The 20,481-nt window shown below is 45.2% G+C and overlaps 1 protein-coding gene across 3 annotated transcripts in view; it reads left to right on the forward strand.

Moving 5' to 3' along the window:
- Window positions 1–20,481, forward strand: part of AKT1 (AKT serine/threonine kinase 1) — a 368,034-nt gene that overhangs the window by 125,169 nt on the left and 222,384 nt on the right. For all 3 annotated transcript variants that reach the window (XM_033951246.1, XM_033951247.1, XM_033951245.1), the window contains exon 3: window positions 19,624–19,752. In XM_033951246.1, the coding sequence (XP_033807137.1) occupies window positions 19,624–19,752 (129 nt within the window). The remainder of the gene's footprint in view (window positions 1–19,623; window positions 19,753–20,481) is intronic.

Here is a 20,481-nt window from a genome sequence, read left to right on the forward strand (position 1 = left end):
ATTGAGGCTAAGTTTTATGACTAGAAATCCGTGGAGGGAGCCGGGACTTCCCGCCCTTTGCATGCACGCGCTTGGTTTCCGTGTTGGTTACAGCGCGGCAGTAGCGGTGCGATTTCATGCTCGCACTTGTTCTCATTGTTGGGTTTCAGTTCAGCAGTAGTAGTCCTGTTTATTCTGAGGTACTCTTTCATCGGTGTTTGTCACGGCCATGTGCAGCTGATTGTGCAGGTGCCGGTTTATAACAGCGCGCATGAGATGGGGCATGTTTTTTCCGGCGCTATGGGCCGTCGTTCTGGTTATTCCCGGAGTCTGATTTTCTTTTTATGCAAGCCGCGGCAGGGTAAATTTTGCGGGGCTTGAATCCGACTATGTTTCTAGGAGCGTTGATGCAGCGGCCACGTGTCAGCGAGAATCAGGCGTGCGCTTGGGTCTCCGGCAATGGCGGGAGAGCTGCAGCGTTCCGGTAGTTTGTTTCCAGCTGACTTTGCTCAGTGTATGCCGGGGCTTCTCTCCTTTCCGGTTCAGACAAGTTGTATGTGTTTCACCAGCTTTGGGACAAGCTTGGGCAGGTTTATATGTCTATGTCTGTGTTCCTGCTGTACTCCCTTGAAGGAAGCTGCTTGTTTAATTGGACTCTGGGGTTAACACTCAAGGGGTTTACCAGAGAGACTCTGACCTGTGCTAGGTCACCCAGTCTCGGTTTGTCTCCGGACTGGGCGACATAAGGCAACTCACGGCACGGTGAGATCAGCAGTAAGATAGTGCCATGTATTTTACACAGGTATCTCATTGTCTCTCTTGGGGTCCCTGCAGATTGAGCCTTTGTCTGTTGGTAACTGTCCTTATTTGGGCCTCTGTGCTGAGCTGCATGTGTCTAGTTGTGCCTAAAGGTAGTACAAGCAGTTTCCAAGTTCGGGCTGTCTCTATGGGCATAATGACACTTCGCATCTTCCTGCGGCCAGGACTCTCTTTTTCTATTTCTGAGGGGGCCTGGACTTCAGATTTGCATGTTTATCACGCTGGTTTCTCCTGTCGCCATTTTCTCCTGGCACATGCTAGACAGCCCCCCGACCAGACAGGAAGGACTGTACAGCTCCTTTTAACCAGGAGCCAGTTACCTATTCTATCAAACCCGCGGAGGATCACGCGCTATGTGGCTGTTAGCCTCATCCCTGAAGCTCTCATTGTTTTCCACGGGGCAGTAGATGCAGCTTCTTGATTGAGTCTAGTACGTATTCACTTTAAAGGACATACGTATTTCGCTCATGTTGCATGGAAGTACTGTTTTCATGGTTCCAGTATATTCCTCTTTACATTGTGAAACTTGATTTTTCCTAGGAGAATCTTCTTGCAGATCCTACAGTTCTCATCCTGCCATTCCCTGACCTTCTGCACTTCATTCTGAGGGGATCTTGACTTCTTCCAATGACTCTTCAGGCTTTCTCATGAGGGAGAAGACGCTATAATGTCAGGTCAGGGGGCTGTGAACATTTTTCAAGATGCTTGCAACTTTACATCCTCCTCAGGTTTCCAGTTCGTTCTTGGAGTCTCTGTTTTGTGTTTCCCTTTTCAGTGTTACTGGAAAGGCAGTTCTGGAAAGGCAATTCCTCAGGGCAGTTCTTGTAGTTTTTCAGGAACTAAGGGACGCTGTTCCACTTACTGCATGGTGCCCAAGACAGGGGCATTGGGCAGGCTGGATCCCATTCTGCTGAATTAGTTTCTCAGGGTTACACATTTCTGCAGAAAAACTGGGAGAATATTTACATTTTCACTATGGACTCCGAATTGGCACTAGGTTTGCTTGCTTCTCTTTGAGCAGTGCTTTCGGTTTTGGCACATGCCATTTCACCTGCCCAAGACTTCAAGACCATTTTAGAAAATGTAGGCAGTGGTACCGTTTTGGCGCTACCAGGTGATTCACCTAATTTCTTCTTGACTGACTGCTTGATTCGGACGTCTTCCAGTTGGGCCATTTGACTGACACGAGAAGGGTGGTTTCTTTTCCTCAGTTCTTTGGACATGAATCTTCGAATTTGCACAGCGCTCTTTTCTCCTGTACTGTTTATAGGTATATCGGGGAGATGTTTTTATTCATATAGGAGAGAAATGTGTTTCTTCCCAGAGACTAGGGCGATGGGTCACAGTCTCAGGTTTGCATTCTTCTTCGGTCGCCATGACCAAGAGTATGGGATTCTGTACAGGTTATAGGATCCATGTTGCTGACTCCACTGGGAACTTTGCTTGATTTCCCATTATAACGCTACAGCAGTCGCTTTTGTTCCGGTGGTTCCCGGTATCTCAGGGCTCCAATTATTTGGTAGGCTCCTCATGCCTCGCTCTGTATGATTTGGTGGCTCAGCGAGATTTCTCTTTTCAAAGGCATACCTCGGTCTTTGCTGGACTAGCTCATGGCCACCAAACATCCCGGGCTGTCGGGTTGGGGGGCTCGATGCCTTCCATCCTCGGCTCCAGGAGTCTGGTCTTAGGCCCTTACTCAGTACTTGTTCATTCTTCTTCTCTTGAGCATGGTCAGGATACCTTTCTGGAGCTTCAGACCATTCTTCCGGAATGCCGCTGAGGGTCGTTTCAGTCGATATTATGATGGGGGTATTTCTCTACAGCTTGGGCAGTAGGTGAATTACTCAGTTGCAGGTAAAGTTGTTGTTCTACTTCAATGGGTGGACCCTCATCTTCCTCTTCTGTTGGCAGATCATTTTATGGGTCAGGAAAAGAGTTTGGATAGACTTTCTCTCCGTGAAATCTGAGCATGGCCCATTTATTGTATGTTACAGTGTACAGCGCTGTGTACGCTCTAGAAAGTGTAAATGTTAGTAATAGTGAAATCTTCTACATCCTGGATATTGGGAATTTTGGCTCAGGCGTTCCAGCTCTTTTTATGGACATGAGATCTCCTGGACCTAGACCTCATGGCCTCGTCTCACAATTCAATGCTTCCTAGCTTCTTCGGCGGGCAGAGGGAGTGAGAATTAGAGGGGGTAGCAGCGTGGCTTTTTTCTCGCCTCTGGTTTCTCTTTTTCAGTGTTTTCCCCTGGCTGATGATGGCTTGAATTTGCCATCTAGTATCTCCGGATTTGCTCACCTCGGGTCCGATCAACATGGATATTCGTACTACTTTGGTATTACGACCTAGCTTTTGAGAAGTCATGACTGATGTGTAAGGGTTATTCGAAGCAGGTTGTTTCTTCTCTTATCCAGGCGCTACAGACGTCTTCACCTGTGGCTTTTGCTTCCTTTGGAGGTTTTTCCTTTCTTGGATACTTCTCAACATTTGCACCCTTCCAGAGTTCCTTTTTGGCACAGGTGTATTGCCGGGGGCTTAGCGTTCAATTCCCTTCAGCTTCAAGTGCCATTCTTAGCTTGTTACAAGGTTTAGGTATATTGCTCTTCGCTTCCTTCTCAGCTTCATGTAAATCAGTTCCTACACGGAGTACGGTATATTCGTACACCTCTTAGAAAGCCCTGTCCGGAGTACAATCTTCAGGTACTTCTTCGCAGTTTGCCGAAGGCTTCATTTCCTCCTTGTGCCTTTGAACACGGGGTTTCTTGTGGCCATGGCTTCGGCTCTGCAGTTTTCCAAGTTGCAGGCCTTGTTCAGCGGGGATTCCTATTTCTGATTTCCAAAATCTGGGGTATCAGTTCGGACGGTACCACAATTCTTTCTAAGGAGGTGTCATCCTTTCTTTTATGACACGCTCACTTTTCCTTCCTTCTTCCTGGGAGGAGAAATGGGGAGCCGTGCTTTTATTCACTGCATTTTTTGAAAGTGCGTAGCGTTCTCCGCGAGCAAGGTTTCTATTGACTTCGTTGTTTAGATCACCTTTTTGTATTCTTCAAGAGACGCCTCAAACATATGGCGGCGTACAAAGCCTCCATCGCTCGATGGATCCAGGAGGACGTTCTTTACGCTTGCTTGATGGCAGGGAAGCGGTTGGCGAAAGAACTTCATGACCATTCCACAGGAGCGCTAGCTACTTCTTGGACTTGGTCCAGAGGTTTTTTCCTTGGAGGAGTTTTGTCTCGCGGCTACTTGGTCTTCCGAGAGTGCTTTCTCTCTGCATTACTGGTTGGATGTGAGGGCGCATGCGGTAGATGCGTTTCGTGCTTCGGTTGTTGCGGAGGCGGCGTTTGCTTCCCACCCAGATTGAGGATTGCTTTGCTACATCCCATTGGTCTCTGGATTCATCTGCTGCAGTTGCTAGGGAAGGAAAAATTATGTTCTTACCTGTTAATTTTCTTTCCCTTAGACGCAGCAGATGAATCCAGATACCCTTTCTGGATATTGTCTTTCGGTTTTTTCTTTTGCAACTTTCGAAGTTTGTTATTATTGAGGGTTGTATTCTGTATTATTGCCTTTTGAGATTTGTTATGGGAAAGAAGGTTTTAACATGCTATGCCTATTGATGGTTACGGATGCTTGGGCAAGGAGCTATACTGGAGATACAGGAGGAGTGCCAGCCAATAGGACCACCTGTTAATCAGTTTCTCTATCTCCGCCTGCTGGTAGATGTGTGCTATCCCATTGGTCTCTGGATTCATCTGCTGCGTCTAAGGGAAAGAAAATTAGCAGGTAAGAACATAATTTTTCCATACATCATCTAGTCCTGAATGTGCAAACCACGCTAATGTGCTGAAAATCAGGGTCAAACAGTCCCTCCTGGGAAATTTAACTAAGGCTATATGAGCTCCCAAGAAACTGCCTTATAAATATAATAAAGTGCAAAGTATAATAAAGTGCTGAGTGCTATAGATAATCCAAACTCAGAAAGTTGATAAGAAATGCACTCTAAGGTAAAAGAAAAGAACCCCTCAAAATTTCTTAGTATCTTAATGAATAATTTTTTTGGTATCTTAATAAATGAATTGATAGTGCCACCCAAACATATAAATCTTAATAAATAAATTGATAATGTCACACTAACAAACTGTAAGAACATAAGATTCCTCACAAAAATTCATACGAGGACATTAAGAAGTCAAAAACAAAAATGGAAAAATCTTATAAGACATACATATAAGTTATAATAGTTGAGAGGAATTTCTAAGCTGTGCAGAAATTGAGAATACATATTCAAAAAGTCTCCTTTACAGCATCCGCATTACTGGGCATCTCAAATGGGCGAAGTGAATGACTTGTCATTCACAAGATTGGAGCATGGACTAAGTTTCTATTGCTTTTGCCACATTTGTGCTACTGTGATTGACGGTGAGGCCTGAAGCAAAGCTTTTAAAACGGGATGGGATTTCCTGTTTGCCATGATTCTTTATAATCACATATTATCCCAGGACAAGCAGGCAGCATATTCTTGACTGATGGGTGACGGCACCGACGGAGCCCCGGTACGGACAATTTTAGAGTGATTGCACTCTAAGAACTTAGAAAGTTCCAGTAGGCCGCACCGCGCACGCGCGAGTGCCTTCCCGCCCGACAGAGGCGCGCGGTCCCCAGTTTCTTAGTTTCCGCGGAGCTAAGAAGACGCGTTTCTCTCAACGGCCGTTGTGAGAAAATCTTTTTGAAACTTCCCGCTCGCGTAAACTTGTGAAGGAAATATTATTTCCTTCCTTTTTTCTTTATTTTCTTTATTAAAAAAAAAAAAACATTTGTTTTTTTCCTTCTTTTTTCAAATTTGCCCCGGCGGGGCCTTTTGCCACCATCGAGGCCTCGGCCTTCGATTTGGCTGAAGCCGTCTTTACATTCATGCCCCCTCAACCCAGGTTTAAGAAGTGCCAGCGGTGTGCACGACCAATTTCACTAACTGACCCACATAATTGGTATCTACAGTGTCTTGGTCCCGACCATCGAGCGTCTACCTGCACCCGCTGTGCGACTTTGAAAAAGAGAACTCTTAAAAATAGAGAAATTCAACAGAAATTACTGTTTGGTGCCGAAATGTCTGATTCTACAACACCGGCACCGACATCGGCACCGGCGCAGTCGGCACCCACATCATCGACACCACGCGATACCGCGTCGGTGTCGACTCCTTCAGGTAAGCCGGCTAAGAAGCCTTCCCTGTTGGAGCGTCCTCCGGTCTCGATGGCAGCGAGCCCAATCCTGCCGACCTCGAGGCGCCCACGGAAGCGCTCCGCCCCAATAGAGGTGAGCCCCTCCACATCGGGTTCCTCATCCTTGGGGCGTAGAGCGGCACCGCAGGTACCACAAAAGAAAAAGGCGGTACCGGTGCCTTCCCTCGAAGAGCGTATAGCTGCTGTTTTGCAGACACAACTTAAAGAACAGTTACAGCACCTCCTGCCTTCGCTCCTGGCACCGAATCTTCCGGTACCAGTTCGGTCTGAGCCACCGGTATCGACAGTGGACCGTCCTATTTTATCGACTTCCACTTTGTCGGTACCGGTACAATCTGTTTCCTCGGTCTCCATGCCGATTCTTGCACCGGAGCCGAGAGCTCACCATCAAGCTGTACAGACTTCGGCTCCGGTGCATACAGTGATATCCCCCGGTACCGAGTCAGGCAGGTCAGGGAAATCTCTTCGCAAATCCCATCATTTAGAGCCTTCCACACCGGAATCTCGAGACCGGAGTTTTCAAGTTCGAGATCCTGACTTGTGGGGTGACTCAGAGGATCCTCTTCTTTCTGAGGGGGAATGCTCTTCTGGTGATGAGGACCCGTCTGCTTTGGGACCCTCCTCTAGACCAGATGTGTCTTCTTTTTCTTCCTTTTTGAAGGAAATGTGTGATTCTCTCTCCATTCCTTTGGAGGCTGAGTCAAAGAAATCCAAAGCTTTTCTAGATGCTCTGAATTTTGACCAGCCTCCAAAGGAATATCTTAAGTTACCTCTCCATGACATCTTGAGAGAGACTTTTTATAAGAATCTGGAATCTCCTTTAACTATCCCTGGAGCTCCCCGAAAATTGGATTCCTTGTATAAAGTCATTCCTATTCCTGGGTTTGACAAACCCCAACTGCCTCATGAGTCCCTTTTGGTTGAGTCCACCCTAAAAAAGTCCAAAGGGGCTAGTGTATATGCTTCAGTCCCTCCTGGCAGAGAGGGAAAATCCATGGACAAGTTTGGAAAAAGGCTATACCAAAATGCAATTTTGGCTAATCGATCAGGAAATTACGCATTTCATTTCTCTTTCTATCTTAAGCAGCTTATTCAAAATCTCACTGCTTTTGAGAAATATCTTCCTGATCGGAAAAAGTCTGCTTTTCACCAAACTTGTTCTTCTCTTTTACAGCTTCGTAAATTCATGGTCAGATCAATTTATGATACCTTCGAACTGACCTCCAGAGCCTTAGCTATGTCAGTAGCCATGCGACGGCTGGCCTGGCTTTGGGTTTCAGAACTCGACGTCAATCACCAGGATCGACTAGCCAATGCACCTTGCTTGGGGGATGAGCTGTTTGGAGATTCCATGGACTCCACTACTCAAAAACTATCGGCTCATGAGACTAGATGGGACACGCTTCTTAAAACTAAGAAGCCTCCACCGACCAGGCCTTTTCGTCCACAATCGACCTACCAACGTAGATTTGTGGCTCGTCCTCTGCCTCAAGCTGCACAACAGCCTAGACGTCAGAGACAACAACGACCAGCTGCTAGACAACCTCAACAACAGCAGCAGGTAAAACTTCCACCTTCGCAAAAGTCTACTCAACCCTTTTGACTTGGTTCTCCAGAACATAGCCAGTCTTGTTCCTTCTACCCATCTTCTACAGCCTATAGGAGGACGCCTTACTTATTTCATAAGCCGTTGGGAATTCATCACGTCAGATCAGTGGGTCCTAAACATCATCCGCCACGGCTACTCTCTCAACTTTCAGACTCTACCTCCTCCAAGTCAACCAAAAGAGTCTGCTTTGCACACTCCTCAGCCTTTCCTTCTTCTCCAAGAAGTTCAATCCCTCCTCCTTCTGAACGCCATAGAGGAGGTTCCTCTAGATCAGAAGGGGCAGGGGTTCTACTCCCGTTATTTTTTAGTCCCCAAAAAAACAGGAGATCTCAGACCCATTCTAGATCTCCGCGATCTCAACAAATGTTTGGTCAAAGAAAAGTTCAAGATGCTTTCTCTGGCCACTCTTTATCCTCTTCTCAATCAAGGCGACTGGCTATGTTCCCTCGATCTCAAAGAAGCATACACTCATATACCGGTCAATCTGGCCTCCAGACAGTACCTACGCTTTATGATCAATCGTTGTCATTACCAATACAAGGTGCTGCCCTTCGGTCTTGCCTCCTCTCCAAGAGTGTTCACCAAATGTCTGATTGTGGTGGCTGCCTTTCTACGATCTCACCACCTTCAGGTCTTTCCTTACCTGGACGACTGGTTAATCAAGGCCAATTCATCTCAGACTGTTCTCCTGGCCACCAACCAAACCATTATGTTTCTTCAACTTCTGGGGTTCGAGATCAATCTACCCAAATCTCATCTCATCCCCACTCAGAGACTTCAATTCATTGGAGCTGTCTTGGACACAGTCCTCATGAGAGCGTTCCTGCCATCCAACCGTCTTCACACACTTCAATCTCTGTGTCAGCAGGTGCTTCTACAACTTTCCATCTCTACCAAGAAAATGATGATACTTTTGGGTCACATGGCCTCCACAGTTCATGTCACACCCTTCGCACGTCTTCACCTGCGCACTCCTCAATGGACCCTAGCTACCCAGTGGTCCCAAGTGATGGATCCTTGCTCATGTCTCATATCTGTCACATCATCTCTTCGTCAGTCTCTACAATGGTGGTTGATATCCTCAAATCTCTCCAGAGGTCTTCTGCTCCATCTACCTCCTCATCAACTGGTCATCACCACCGACGCCTCCCCTTATGCCTGGGGAGCTCATTTGAACGAGTTCCAAACTCAAGGCCTTTGGACAGCCCAGGAAAAGAAGCATCACATCAATTTCCTGGAACTCAGAGCGATGTTTTATGCCCTCAAGGCCTTCCAACATCTTCTCTTTCCTCAAGTTCTCCTGTTGTGCACAGACAATCAAGTTGCGATGTACTGCATCAACAAGCAGGGTGGGACGGGCTCTCGCCTCTTATGCCAGGAAGCCCAGAAGATCTGGACTTGGGCCATAAATCACCATCTATTCCTGAAAGCTATCTACATTCAGGGAGAAAGGAATTCCTTAGCGGACAAACTCAGCAGAATTCTCCAGCCTCACGAGTGGACACTCGATCCTTTCACTCTACAGTCCATCTTCGCTCAATGGGGCACTTCTCAGATAGACCTCTTTGCAGCTCCTTACAATCACCAGCTGCCCCTTTTCTGCTCCAGACTCTACTCTCCTCACCGTCTGGCAGCGGATGCATTTCTCCTCGACTGGTCCAATCTGTTCCTGTACGCTTTCCCTCCTCTGCCTCTCATGTTGAGAACCTTGTTCAAGCTCAAGAGGGAACGAGCCACCATGATTCTGATTGCTCCGAGATGGCCCAGGCAACATTGGTTCTCCCTTCTACTTCAACTCAGTTCCAGGGAACCTTTTCTTCTTCCACTGTTTCCTTCTCTGCTTACACAGCATCAGGAGACCCTTCTACATCCCAACCTCCAGTCTCTGCACCTGACAGCTTGGTATCTCTCGGGCTGACTTCTCATGATACGCTTTTGTCTCAGCCTGTTTGTTCAATTCTGGATGCCTCCAGGAAACCGGCCACTCTGCAATGTTACCATCAGAAGTGGACACGGTTTTCTTCCTGGTGTCTTCTTCATCATTATAATCCTACTTCCCTTGCAGTGGAGACCTTGTTGGATTATCTTCTTTCTTTGTCAGACTCTGGTCTCAAGTCCACTTCAATCAGAGTCCATCTCAGTGCTATTGCGGCTTTTCATGAGCCAGTCCATGGAAAACTCCTCTAAGCTCATCCCTTGGTGTCCAGGTTCATGCGGGGTCTTTTTAATGTTAAACCACCTCTTAAAGCCCCTCCTGTTATCTGGGATCTCAATGTGGTTCTTTCCGTCTTAATGAAACCTCCATTTGAACCCTTGGCTACCGCTTCTTTCAAGTTTCTCACTTGGAAGGTTCTTTTCCTTATTGCCCTTACCTCTGCCAGGAGGGTCAGTGAGCTTCATGCACTAGTTGCGGACCCAACTTTTACAGTATTCCATCACGACAAGGTGGTTCTGCGTACGCACCCAAAGTTTCTTCCTAAGGTTGTTTCTGAATTCCATCTCAACCAATCCATTGTTTTGCCTGTCTTTTTTCCGAAACCCCACTTACATTCAGGGGAACAGGCCCTGCATACTTTGGACTGTAAGAGGGCTCTAGCTTACTATTTAGACCGCACTAAGCCCCACAGATCATCTCCCCAACTATTTCTGTCTTTTGATCTGAATAAATTGGGACGTCCTGTTTCTAAACGTACGTTGTCTAATTGGCTGGCAGCGTGCATTTCATTCTGTTATGCTCAGACCGGACTGACACTGGAAGGTTCTGTCACGGCCCATAGGGTCCGAGCCATGGCAGCATCGGTAGCTTTCCTCCGTTCCACTCCTATTGAGGAAATCTGCAAGGCTGCTACTTGGTCCTCAGTTCATACTTTTACATCTCATTATTGTCTGGACGCTTTCTCCAGCGGCCAATCTGTTTTGCAAAATTTGTTTTCCTAATGGCCAACCTTCCCACCATCCCTCTTTTTGTTAGCTTGGAGGTCACCCATCAGTCAAGAATATGCTGCCTGCTTGTCCTGGGATAAAGCACAGTTACTTACTGTAACAGGTGTTATCCAGGGACAGCAGGCAGATATTCTTGCGTCCCTCCCACCTCCCCGGGTTGGCTTCTTAGCTGGCTTATCCTAACTGGGGACCGCGCGCCTCTGTCGGGCGGGAAGGCACTCGCGCGTGCGCGGTGCGGCCTACTGGAACTTTCTAAGTTCTTAGAGTATAATCACTCTAAAATTGTCCGTACCGGGGCTCCGTCGGTGCCGTCACCCATCAGTCAAGAATATCTGCCTGCTGTCCCTGGATAACACCTGTTACGGTAAGTAACTGTGCTGTACATGGATTAAGAATTGTAGTTAAGGTGACCTGCCCTCAATTGGTGGTAACGGTGCATGAATTAGCCGTCGGTTTCATGATCCTAGCAGTAATGACCTTAGTTATAAACACAGTAGGGCTTAGACAGGGGGTGGGTAAGCAGAGTGGGCAGACTTGATTGGCTGTAGCCCTTTTCTGCCGTCATCTTCTATGTTTCTATAAATACTCAAAATCATCCATAATCCTTCATAACAGTTCATCTATATACAGACAATTCATACAGTCACTTCATTCGTAAGACCTAATCAAAAATCGCAATGCACTATCTGATTCAAAGTGCTACCACTCGTGGAGTACTTAGCTCATCTTGTTTAAGGAAAAAGTACTGCAACTCGACAGAGCTCTTTATCATCATCTTCGTCAGGAGCAGGAAGTACTTAAATTGCATTCGACAAAGTACTGTTCAAAGCTATCGACTCTAAATTCTGGAGCGTGAAAAATTACAACCATCGCTGAGGAAGAGTTGGAGATATTTGTAATGGCATCTGAGGAGTTTAAGAACGCCCTGGAGAATCAGCGAGAACAGCATACGGACTACCGTAATGACGTTAGAAAGACGTTTGACGTTGGAATATTCCAAAGTCTAGAAAGGGAACGTCACAACGAACCCAAAATAAACACAAAAAAGAAAAGAAAAAATTTTAGGAAAAAATGAAAACTGAAAAATATATATGAAGGGAAGAAATGTAAAAGAATGTGAAAAAAAGTATGTATGTAAAAAAGCCACCAGCTCAGCAACAATAACAGACCTAAGACGTTAGATGTTAAAACATTTATCCACATTTTCATTGAGTCCCTTAGGAAAGTAAGACTTAAGATAAAAAATCCAAAAGTTTTCACGTCTTAGAAGAAGTATGTTTATCACCATTAAAAGTTGGAGAAACTTGTTCCAAGACACACCATCTTAACTGGGAAAAGTCATGTTGGTAAGTGATATTATGAGTCACCATTGGGGCAGTGATTTTACCTGTCTAGGCAGCTCCGATATTCGATAAGCCTAGTCCTGATACTGTGGGTAGTACATCCTACATATATAAATTTACAAGGACAGGAAATCACGTAGACCACATATTTGGACTCACATGTGGTATTGGACCTGAGATGAGGGCCTAAGGGCCATTGCGTGAGCAGACTTCTGGCCATGATGGACCTCTGGTCTGACCCAGCAGCGGCAATTCTTATGTTCACCTTAACCAGACATGCATCTTCTAAGCCACATGCTGTTGACAAACATTTTGGTATTGCAAAAGAGTTCTCTACTTAGGGAGGACCAAAGCCCTTAAAATTCATTCTTTTGGACCCTGTAAACCTGTGATTGCAAATGCCAAATGTAAGCTGGCTAATGGACTGCATCTCCTGAGCAGCTTGGCAGTGCCAGTTGGTGTTTATGCATGTCATTCTCAGGGCTGTGACATGGACTTAGAGATGTAACTATGGACCTATTTGGTAGAGAATGCTCAGTGTGGCTGTTAGATTTCATAGGACAGACTGACCAAACCATCTTCTCTCGGGCCCATTTTTATAATTTATAGGTTATTTTCATTATTAAATACATTTACATTTTCATTATTTAAATACATTTAATTTTATCTGCCTGATAGCAGTTTGTCCTGTCCCCCCTCCCCCCAATTTTCCTTTTTTTGTTAAAGACAACATAAATATATTCTGCTTTTCACAGAGAACACCTGCTAGAAGTTCTCATATAACCCTGCCACCGCCTCTTGGAGTTACGTTTCATATTAAGCTACATGTGGCATGGAGACAGCCCTGTAAAATAGCACAGCGTGGGAAGTGCTATGCATGCATAGTTGGTCAAAACTTCATAACTGTAAAGCTAGATACTTTCCCATGCACGCTGTGTTGGATCATGCCACCGATTTATGAAAACTTCTGTCCTATCCTGCTGATCACAGAACACCTGCTACATTTAGGGGGGAAAGGGATTAGGACTTGTATACTGCCTTTTTGTAATTTCACAACCACACTCGAAGTGGTTTACATACAGGTACTTCAAGCACTTTCCCTATCTGTGCTAGTGGTCTCACAATCTATCTAATGTATCTGGGGCAGTGGAGGATTAAGTGATTTGCCCAGGGTCACAGGGAGCAGTGTGGGGTTTAAACCCAGAACCTCAGGGTGCTGAGGCTGTAGCTTAAACCACTACACCACATACTCTTAAGTAATTTTTCTGTGCACAGTATATGCAGATAGAATTTTTGCTCTAAGCACACAAGATTTGAATATGCAGTCTATACATACTCCTACCCCCAGCCTAAATATTTTTAAATTTTTGTTTCACTGTGATTTGGCCACATGGTGTGGGACAGTTTAAACAGCTAACTTACACAAGTAAAATACAGTCAAACCTTGGTTTGCGAGTGATGCGGTTTGCAAGTGTTTTGCAAGACGAGCAAAATACTCTCATAAATCTTGCCTCGCAAGCCGAGCGTTGACTCTATATGCGAGTCCCCACCCCCGAGAACTGGCTCCGCTCAAACCCTTACTACGATCGGGCACCAACACGCAGCACCAACCCACAGGACATGCCGATGCCGAAAGAGCCTGCTAGTGATATCTGCTGATGCTCAGCATCTGCGCATGCTCAAGACCTTCTGGTTGCCGCTCTCTCAGAGATTCTAATGAGATTCTCGGTTTCTCCAAGAATTTCATTGGGGGTCTTTAAAAGGGTTCCCTGCATGCCATAACCCTCCCCACCTTTAAAATCCCCAAATCGCCATTTTTTTAGGGATTCCTGTTCCTTTCCTGGGCTATTTTTGTGCAAAATCAGCACCTGTGGTGGCCATCTTGGATTTTTCCTGGTTTGAATAAAACTATATTTTTTTATAGTTAGTTTTGTTTTTGCTCCAAACTTCACAGATGGCCTCCCCAGCGGGACGGATTCATGCCTCGTTTGCGTCCACCCACTCAAGCATAGAAACAACTATACATCCCTCCAGTAAGATCCCTCCAAATGGAAACAGCTCATAAACGCTCATACAGCCACTTCATCCCCCATCTTTGGAACCAATTTTCTGCCCAGATAAGATCACAAGACTCACTGAAGACCTTTTGGAAAACACTGAAGGACCCATCTTTTCATTTGAACAGTGTTAATGGACTACTTCCTCCTAGCTCCCCTTCCTTTCTCTTCCCTCCTCCTTCTCTTCTCTTCTCCCTCTCCTGTTCCCCTTCCTCTGACGCCTTGCTCCCCTACCGCTCCCCATCTCTGCCCTCCTTTCTCTTACCCCCCCTCTCCTTCTCTGTCTATGTCCCCTCACTTGCCTCTTCTGTGAATGCCTATAATTTTTTTTCCTGTAACTTTACTGTGAATGTCAATTGTAACCCGTTCTGAGCTCCCAGGAGAACAGGATAGAAATCTAAATAAATAAATAAATAGATGTGCAGCCGTGTTCCATATGTGCTGCGGTCTGCAATGGGGGTGAAGTTTGCACGGATGCGGTGCCTTCTACCTCTGGGGAGACCCTACTTGAGCCTTCTGCCCCAATTTCCACGAAAATCGCATCTGGGGGCTCTCTGGAGAGCACTGGTGGTGTATTGGCGAAATGCAAGCACAGTACTGGAGAAAAGCCTCACAAGTCTTCCAAGCACTCTTAAGTCTGAGGCGCACAGTGGCTCTCACTGCAGGAGATCTTTTTTCACGGAATTTGTGAATATGCCCTAACAGGCATACTTAGTTAAGAAGTCCATGCCTGTGGTCACCCCACTGACATCTGGGCTGTCTGTGGGGATTATGCCTCCGCTGGTCCCAAATTTTTCACTTTGTTCCCTGGTAGGGACCTCAGAGCAGAAGAAAGCGATGCCCGTGTTTGTGTTGGGCACTCTCTCAAGCCCTCTGTTCTCGCAGGGAGGTTCGGCGTTGTCCGTTGATGTGGCAAATCTGGCGGAACTCCGCGATCAGGATCCGTATGTGGGTCCCAGGACATAGAAACATGATGGCAGATAAAAACCAAATGGCCTATCTAGTCTGCCCATTGGCCCATCTAGTCTGCCTGGCTGATGATCCCACAGTATAAAGGTTCTTCAAAACTTCTCGTCTGGAGGACCTCATTATGAAATCTTTGCAGGAATTAAAGCTGCAGCCGGTCCAGGTGAAATGTTCTCTTATGAGTTATCAGAGCCGATTTATCAGAGGCCATTAACTGCCTCCTTTCCTGATAAACCCAATGTGTTCCGTATCCTGTCGGAGATTTAGGATTACCTGGAGGATCCCTTGAAATGCTTTCTTGCCATTGCGAGGCTTTATTCCATGGCGGTCTATTTTACAAAGTGCTTTGCTTCTATGAAGATGGATTCAGCTGTGGCTCAGATCACCAAGCATACATTGCTACTGATGGAGGGGTGGATCTGAAAGATGTTCAGGATAGACGTGTGGATTTTATCCTTAAACGCCTCAGCTGCAGCCGGTGTCAAGGTGGTGACAGCCTCGTCCTTCGTTACTCAGGCGTGCCACTCCAAACTGCACCATGACCCTGACACTGTGGTGCTGCGTGATTTGGATTGTCTCATCTTCATGGTGGATTATATGGTTGATGCCTTATAAGATAGTGAAAGATTTTGCCAAGCTGGGCGCTTATTTGGTGTCCGCCCGGAGGATGCTGTGGATCAGGCAGTTGTCTGGGGACTCCTCCTCTAAGGCCACCTTGAGCATAGAAACATGATTGCAGATAAAAGCCAAATGGCCCATCCAGTCTGCCCATCTGCAGTAACCATTATCTCTTCCTCTCTCTCAGATCCCACAGAAGAAAGTGTTTGAGCAACTTGAAGAATTGAAGTTAGGATCTAAAATGGTGAGCTAGATTAGAAATTGGTTGATGGACAGATGTCAGAGTGTGTTAGTAAATGGAATTCACTCAAGAGGATAGAAAGGTGAGTAGTGGAGTGCCTCAAGGATCAGTGCTGTGGCTGATTCTGTTCAATGTTTGAGTGACATTGGTGAAGGTTTAGAACAGAGGTGCCCAAAAGGTCGATAACATCAAGTCATCTGCCTGACCTTTTGGAAAAACCCCGGAATATAAATGATAATTAACATTTTCTTTGTGTACAGTGTGCTTTGTGTTTTTTAAAATAATTGTACTGTTGGTAGATCATTTTGACTTAGTCATTTTAAAAGTAGCTTGCAAGCCCCAAAAATGTGGGCACCCCTGGTTTAGAAGATAAGGGTTGTCTCTTTGCAGATGATACTAAGATTTGTAACAGAGTGGACACTGGAGGAAGTAGATAACATGAAAAAGGATCTGCAAAGTTAGAAGAATGGTCTAATGTGTGGCAACTAAAATTCAGTGCAAAGAAATGCAGAGTGATACATTTGGGCAGTAGAAATCTGAGGGAGCTGTATATACTGGGAGAAGAGAGGCTGATATGCATGGATGGGGGGGGAGAGAGGAACCTATGGGTATCTGAAAGTGAAGAAACAGTGAGACAAGGTGGTGGCTGTAGCCAGGATGCTAGGCTGTATAGAGAGGTATAACCAGCAGAAGAAAGGAGGTATTGATGTCCCTGTACAGGTCGTTGATGAAGCCACACTTGGAATACTATGTTCAATTCTAGAGACCGTATATGGCGAAGGATATAAGACTTGAAATGGTACAGAGAAAGGCATCGAAAATGGTATTAGGTTTAAGACAAAAGAGAAGGGGCGGGTGGGAGATATGATAGATATTTAAATACTTAAAAGGTATTAATTCAGAACCAAATTTTTTCCAGAGAAAGGAATATGGTAAAACTAGGGTGCATAAATTGAGGTTATGGGGCGGTAGACTTAGAGTAATGTTAGGAAATTATTTTTCATGGAGAGGGTGGTGGATGCCTGGAATGCCCTCCTGAGGGAGGTGGTGGAGAGCAAAATGGTGACAGAATTCAAAAAAGCATGGGGCAAACACAGAGGAGCTCTCTAATCAGAAAGTGAAGGGTATAAATTGAAGAATTAGGGCTGGAACTGAGCAGGCTTGCATGATCAATGTATATACCATATGACTTGTATGATTGGGAAGGGCTGGGGAGGGCTTTGACAGGAACTACAATACTTTGGAATGGTTTAGAAAGGCTAGAGTGAACTTGGACAGCAACTCCATGAGGCACCAGACTACAGAAATGTTATCGATGCAGACCCTCATGGCCTGGCATTATCTACAGGTGCTAGGGTTGATGGCAGTGACCAAAGAGGTAGTGCCTTGGGTAAAAACCCACATGCGTCCACTTCAGGACATGGCTGTTGTCATGCTGGTTGCCTCAAATGGATTCTCTTCACAGGCCGCTGACCTTGTCGCCAGAAGTGCGCCACAGCCTACGTTAGTAGCTCCATCTGGAGTCTCTGAGCAAGGAAATGCCATGCTGCATAGACTCTTGGGTGATCCTGATGACGGATGTCAGCCTGTATGGATTCAGTTCAGGAGACTGCTGTACATGTTCCTCTTGGCCCATTATAGTTAGGGTCGTTCAAAGAATATCACCCCACTCGGGTTTGTGATTCTTGTTGCTCTGGACTGGCCGAGACGACCTTGGCATGTAGATCCAGAGGCTCCTGAAGAAAGACAGGAGCCTCGTGCTCCCAGCTTTTCTGAAGCTACTCTCTCAGGGTCTGATTTTGAGCGCTCATTGCTAGAGCATAAAAGCTATTTGGAGGTAGGTATTGCAATCCTTCGGTCCAAGAAACTGACAACAATTTCTGCCTATATTAAGGCTTTAAAGAGTTTCTGAGGCTGGTGTTACAACAGGAAAATGAAACCCTGTATGGGGTCAATTTCTGCATTTCTGGCATTTCTCCAGGATGGCCTCGAGAAGGGCCTAGCTGTTGGGTCTCTCAAGGTACAGATCACAGATCTTTCGCACTTTCAAGCATGGGTGAATAAGGTCTTCATAGCCTCTCATCCAGATGTCTCCAGATTTTTCAAGGAAGAGTTGCGGGTGCATCTGCCAATGAGACAGCCTTTTCCAACGTGGAGCCTTAACTTGGTTCTGAAGGCTCTCTGTCGGGCACCATATGAGCTCTTTATAGAGAACATCGCTTATGGACCTTACAGTAAAGATGGTCTGTTTGGTGGCTATCAGCTCAGCAAGAAGGTTTTCAGAACTGCAGGCTTTGTCCTGTAGAGAGCCGGGTCTCAGAGGCTAGAGTCTTGATACAGATTGTTCCTTCCTTTTTGCCGAAAGTAGTTTCGGCCTTCCACATTAATCAAGAGGTCCGATTGCCTGTGTTTAGTCCGGGTTCCAGAAAAGAAGTTAAGATTTTGCAGTTGCTAGATGTCAGAGTTCTTCTCAAATACCTGAAAGTAACCAGTGAGTTTCGACTGTCCGATCATTTGTTCGTCTTAACAAATCCAAGTCTACATGGAAGGCCGACTTCCAAGGCTTCTATTTCAAATATGCATGATGATATCTTCAGCGTACATCAGGAATGGAAAATTATCTCTGATCTCATTGAAAACATGCTCCACTAGAGGAGTAGCTTCCTGGGCAGAGACCAAGGTGGTTCCATTTGAGGAGATTTTTAGGGTGATGACATGGGCCATTTTCCATACTTTTACAAAGTTTTATAGGGTTGATGTAGTGGCTCACTTGGCCACAGCTTTTGGGTCCTCAGTGTTGGCAGCAGGTTCATCTGTTCTGCCCCCAGACTGCTTAGGTACGATCCATTAGTTTTGGATTTCTGCTTCCATTGCATTGGAAAGAAAGATTAGGTTCTTGCCGCTATAATCTTCTTTCCTATAAATAGGAGCAGAGGTCCAGAAGCCCTGCTTTGATATGTTACTGTCTGCTTTCTGTTTTTGAAGAGGACCGTGATAGTTCACAGTCTGCCTCAGACAAGTATGTATTAACAGCTGTTTGAATTTCCCATTCAAGCAGGGTCACAGAATGCTGAGGCTTCTGAAGTCCAAAGATCAAGGTGAGAACCTAATCTTAATTTCAACAATTCTTAACATTCCCATATCTTCTCATGTATGCATTTCCTTAATGGTTACTGTTTTGTATCATCAGTGGTGTGTGTGTTGTGTTTTTTTGTGGAGAGCATCTTTATTTCACATCGGTAAAGAGCCAGAGCTCATAATTTTATAGTCATTCCAGTTTTCTGTTTTCCTTTGGAGTGCTTTCCTACTGAGGAACTCAAATTTTTACATAACTTATTTGGTCAACAGTCCTCAAAACAAACTTACTGTACCATGGGGAAAATTCATAGTTAGGAGCATTGACTTAGAGCAGGAATCCCTAAATTCAGTCTTCCGTGTGCTTCAGTCCTTTCAAATTTTCAGAATTTGCACAGTGAATATGTATGATCTATTTGCATTTATTGCCTCCACTATATGCAAATAATCTCATACACATTCAATGTGGAAATAAACCAGATGGGATGTGGCCCTTGGCCTCCCGTTATAAGGACATTAGGTGGCAGGCCCCCAAGTTCCTGTTGCCTCCAGTGAGTCTACTTATGGTGGTTTAAAAAAAATAAAATAAGGCAGGGTGCAGTTATTTGAGGATGGGGAAAACCCAAGCGTGAGTATGTATAGGTTTTATCTTGGTACTGCTACAATGGCCAGAACACTGTGGATGAAATTGTATTTCTAAATTAGCCTTTTTGTTCTCTCTTACAGGAGAATATATAAAAACATGGCGACCACGGTATTTTCTGCTCAAGACAGATGGTACTTTCATTGGGTACAAAGAACGACCACAAGATGTTGACCAGCTGGAAACACCTTTAAATAATTTTTCTGTGGCTCGTAAGTGTTTAGATTTTTTTAAAATTCTTAGATTGGAAAAACTTAAGATTTTTATATTCTGGCATTTAACTTTCAGTGGCTACTCTTAATACATGATTTGCTGACAATACTATTATTCTAGGACAAGCAGGCAGCATGTTCTCACATGTGAGTGACATCATCCATGGAGCCCCAGTATGGACAATGAAAAGTGTAGTAAAGCGTTAAGACTACCTGCACCGTGCATACGCGAGTGCCTTCCTGCCCAACACCAGCTTGCGAGGTTGTCAAGTTTTTCATTTTCTGCATAGTGAAGACGACGTATCTCTTGTTTCTCCATTGAGTTGCCTTCCTGTTTATATTCTTTTTTATAAAGTATTTCGCTTCTTCTTTCTGTTTTTTTTCTTTTCAAAAACAAGTGAAGAAGAAAAGTAGAAAGGACAATAAATTTTGAACTTTATTCAAACTTCATTGTTCAGCGGCCTTCACACGAATTTCCATCCTTACTTCCAACAAATATAAAACCAAAGGTAAATCTAAGCAGTTTACAATAAAAATTTCTTATGGAGCAAAAAATACGGTACATTGCAGGGTTCTTGTATGCATTTTCCAACAGCGATACTACCGTGTTTCCCCGCAAATAAGACAGTGATTATATTAATTTTGGGCCCTAAAAAGGCACTAGGTCTTATTTTTATGTACTGTACAATGATCATCTTTCCCTTCCTCTCCTCCACTCCAATTCTTCCT

This window comes from Geotrypetes seraphini, chromosome 7, assembly GCF_902459505.1.
Source record: "Geotrypetes seraphini chromosome 7, aGeoSer1.1, whole genome shotgun sequence".
NCBI classification, from domain to species: Eukaryota; Metazoa; Chordata; class Amphibia; order Gymnophiona; family Dermophiidae; genus Geotrypetes; species Geotrypetes seraphini.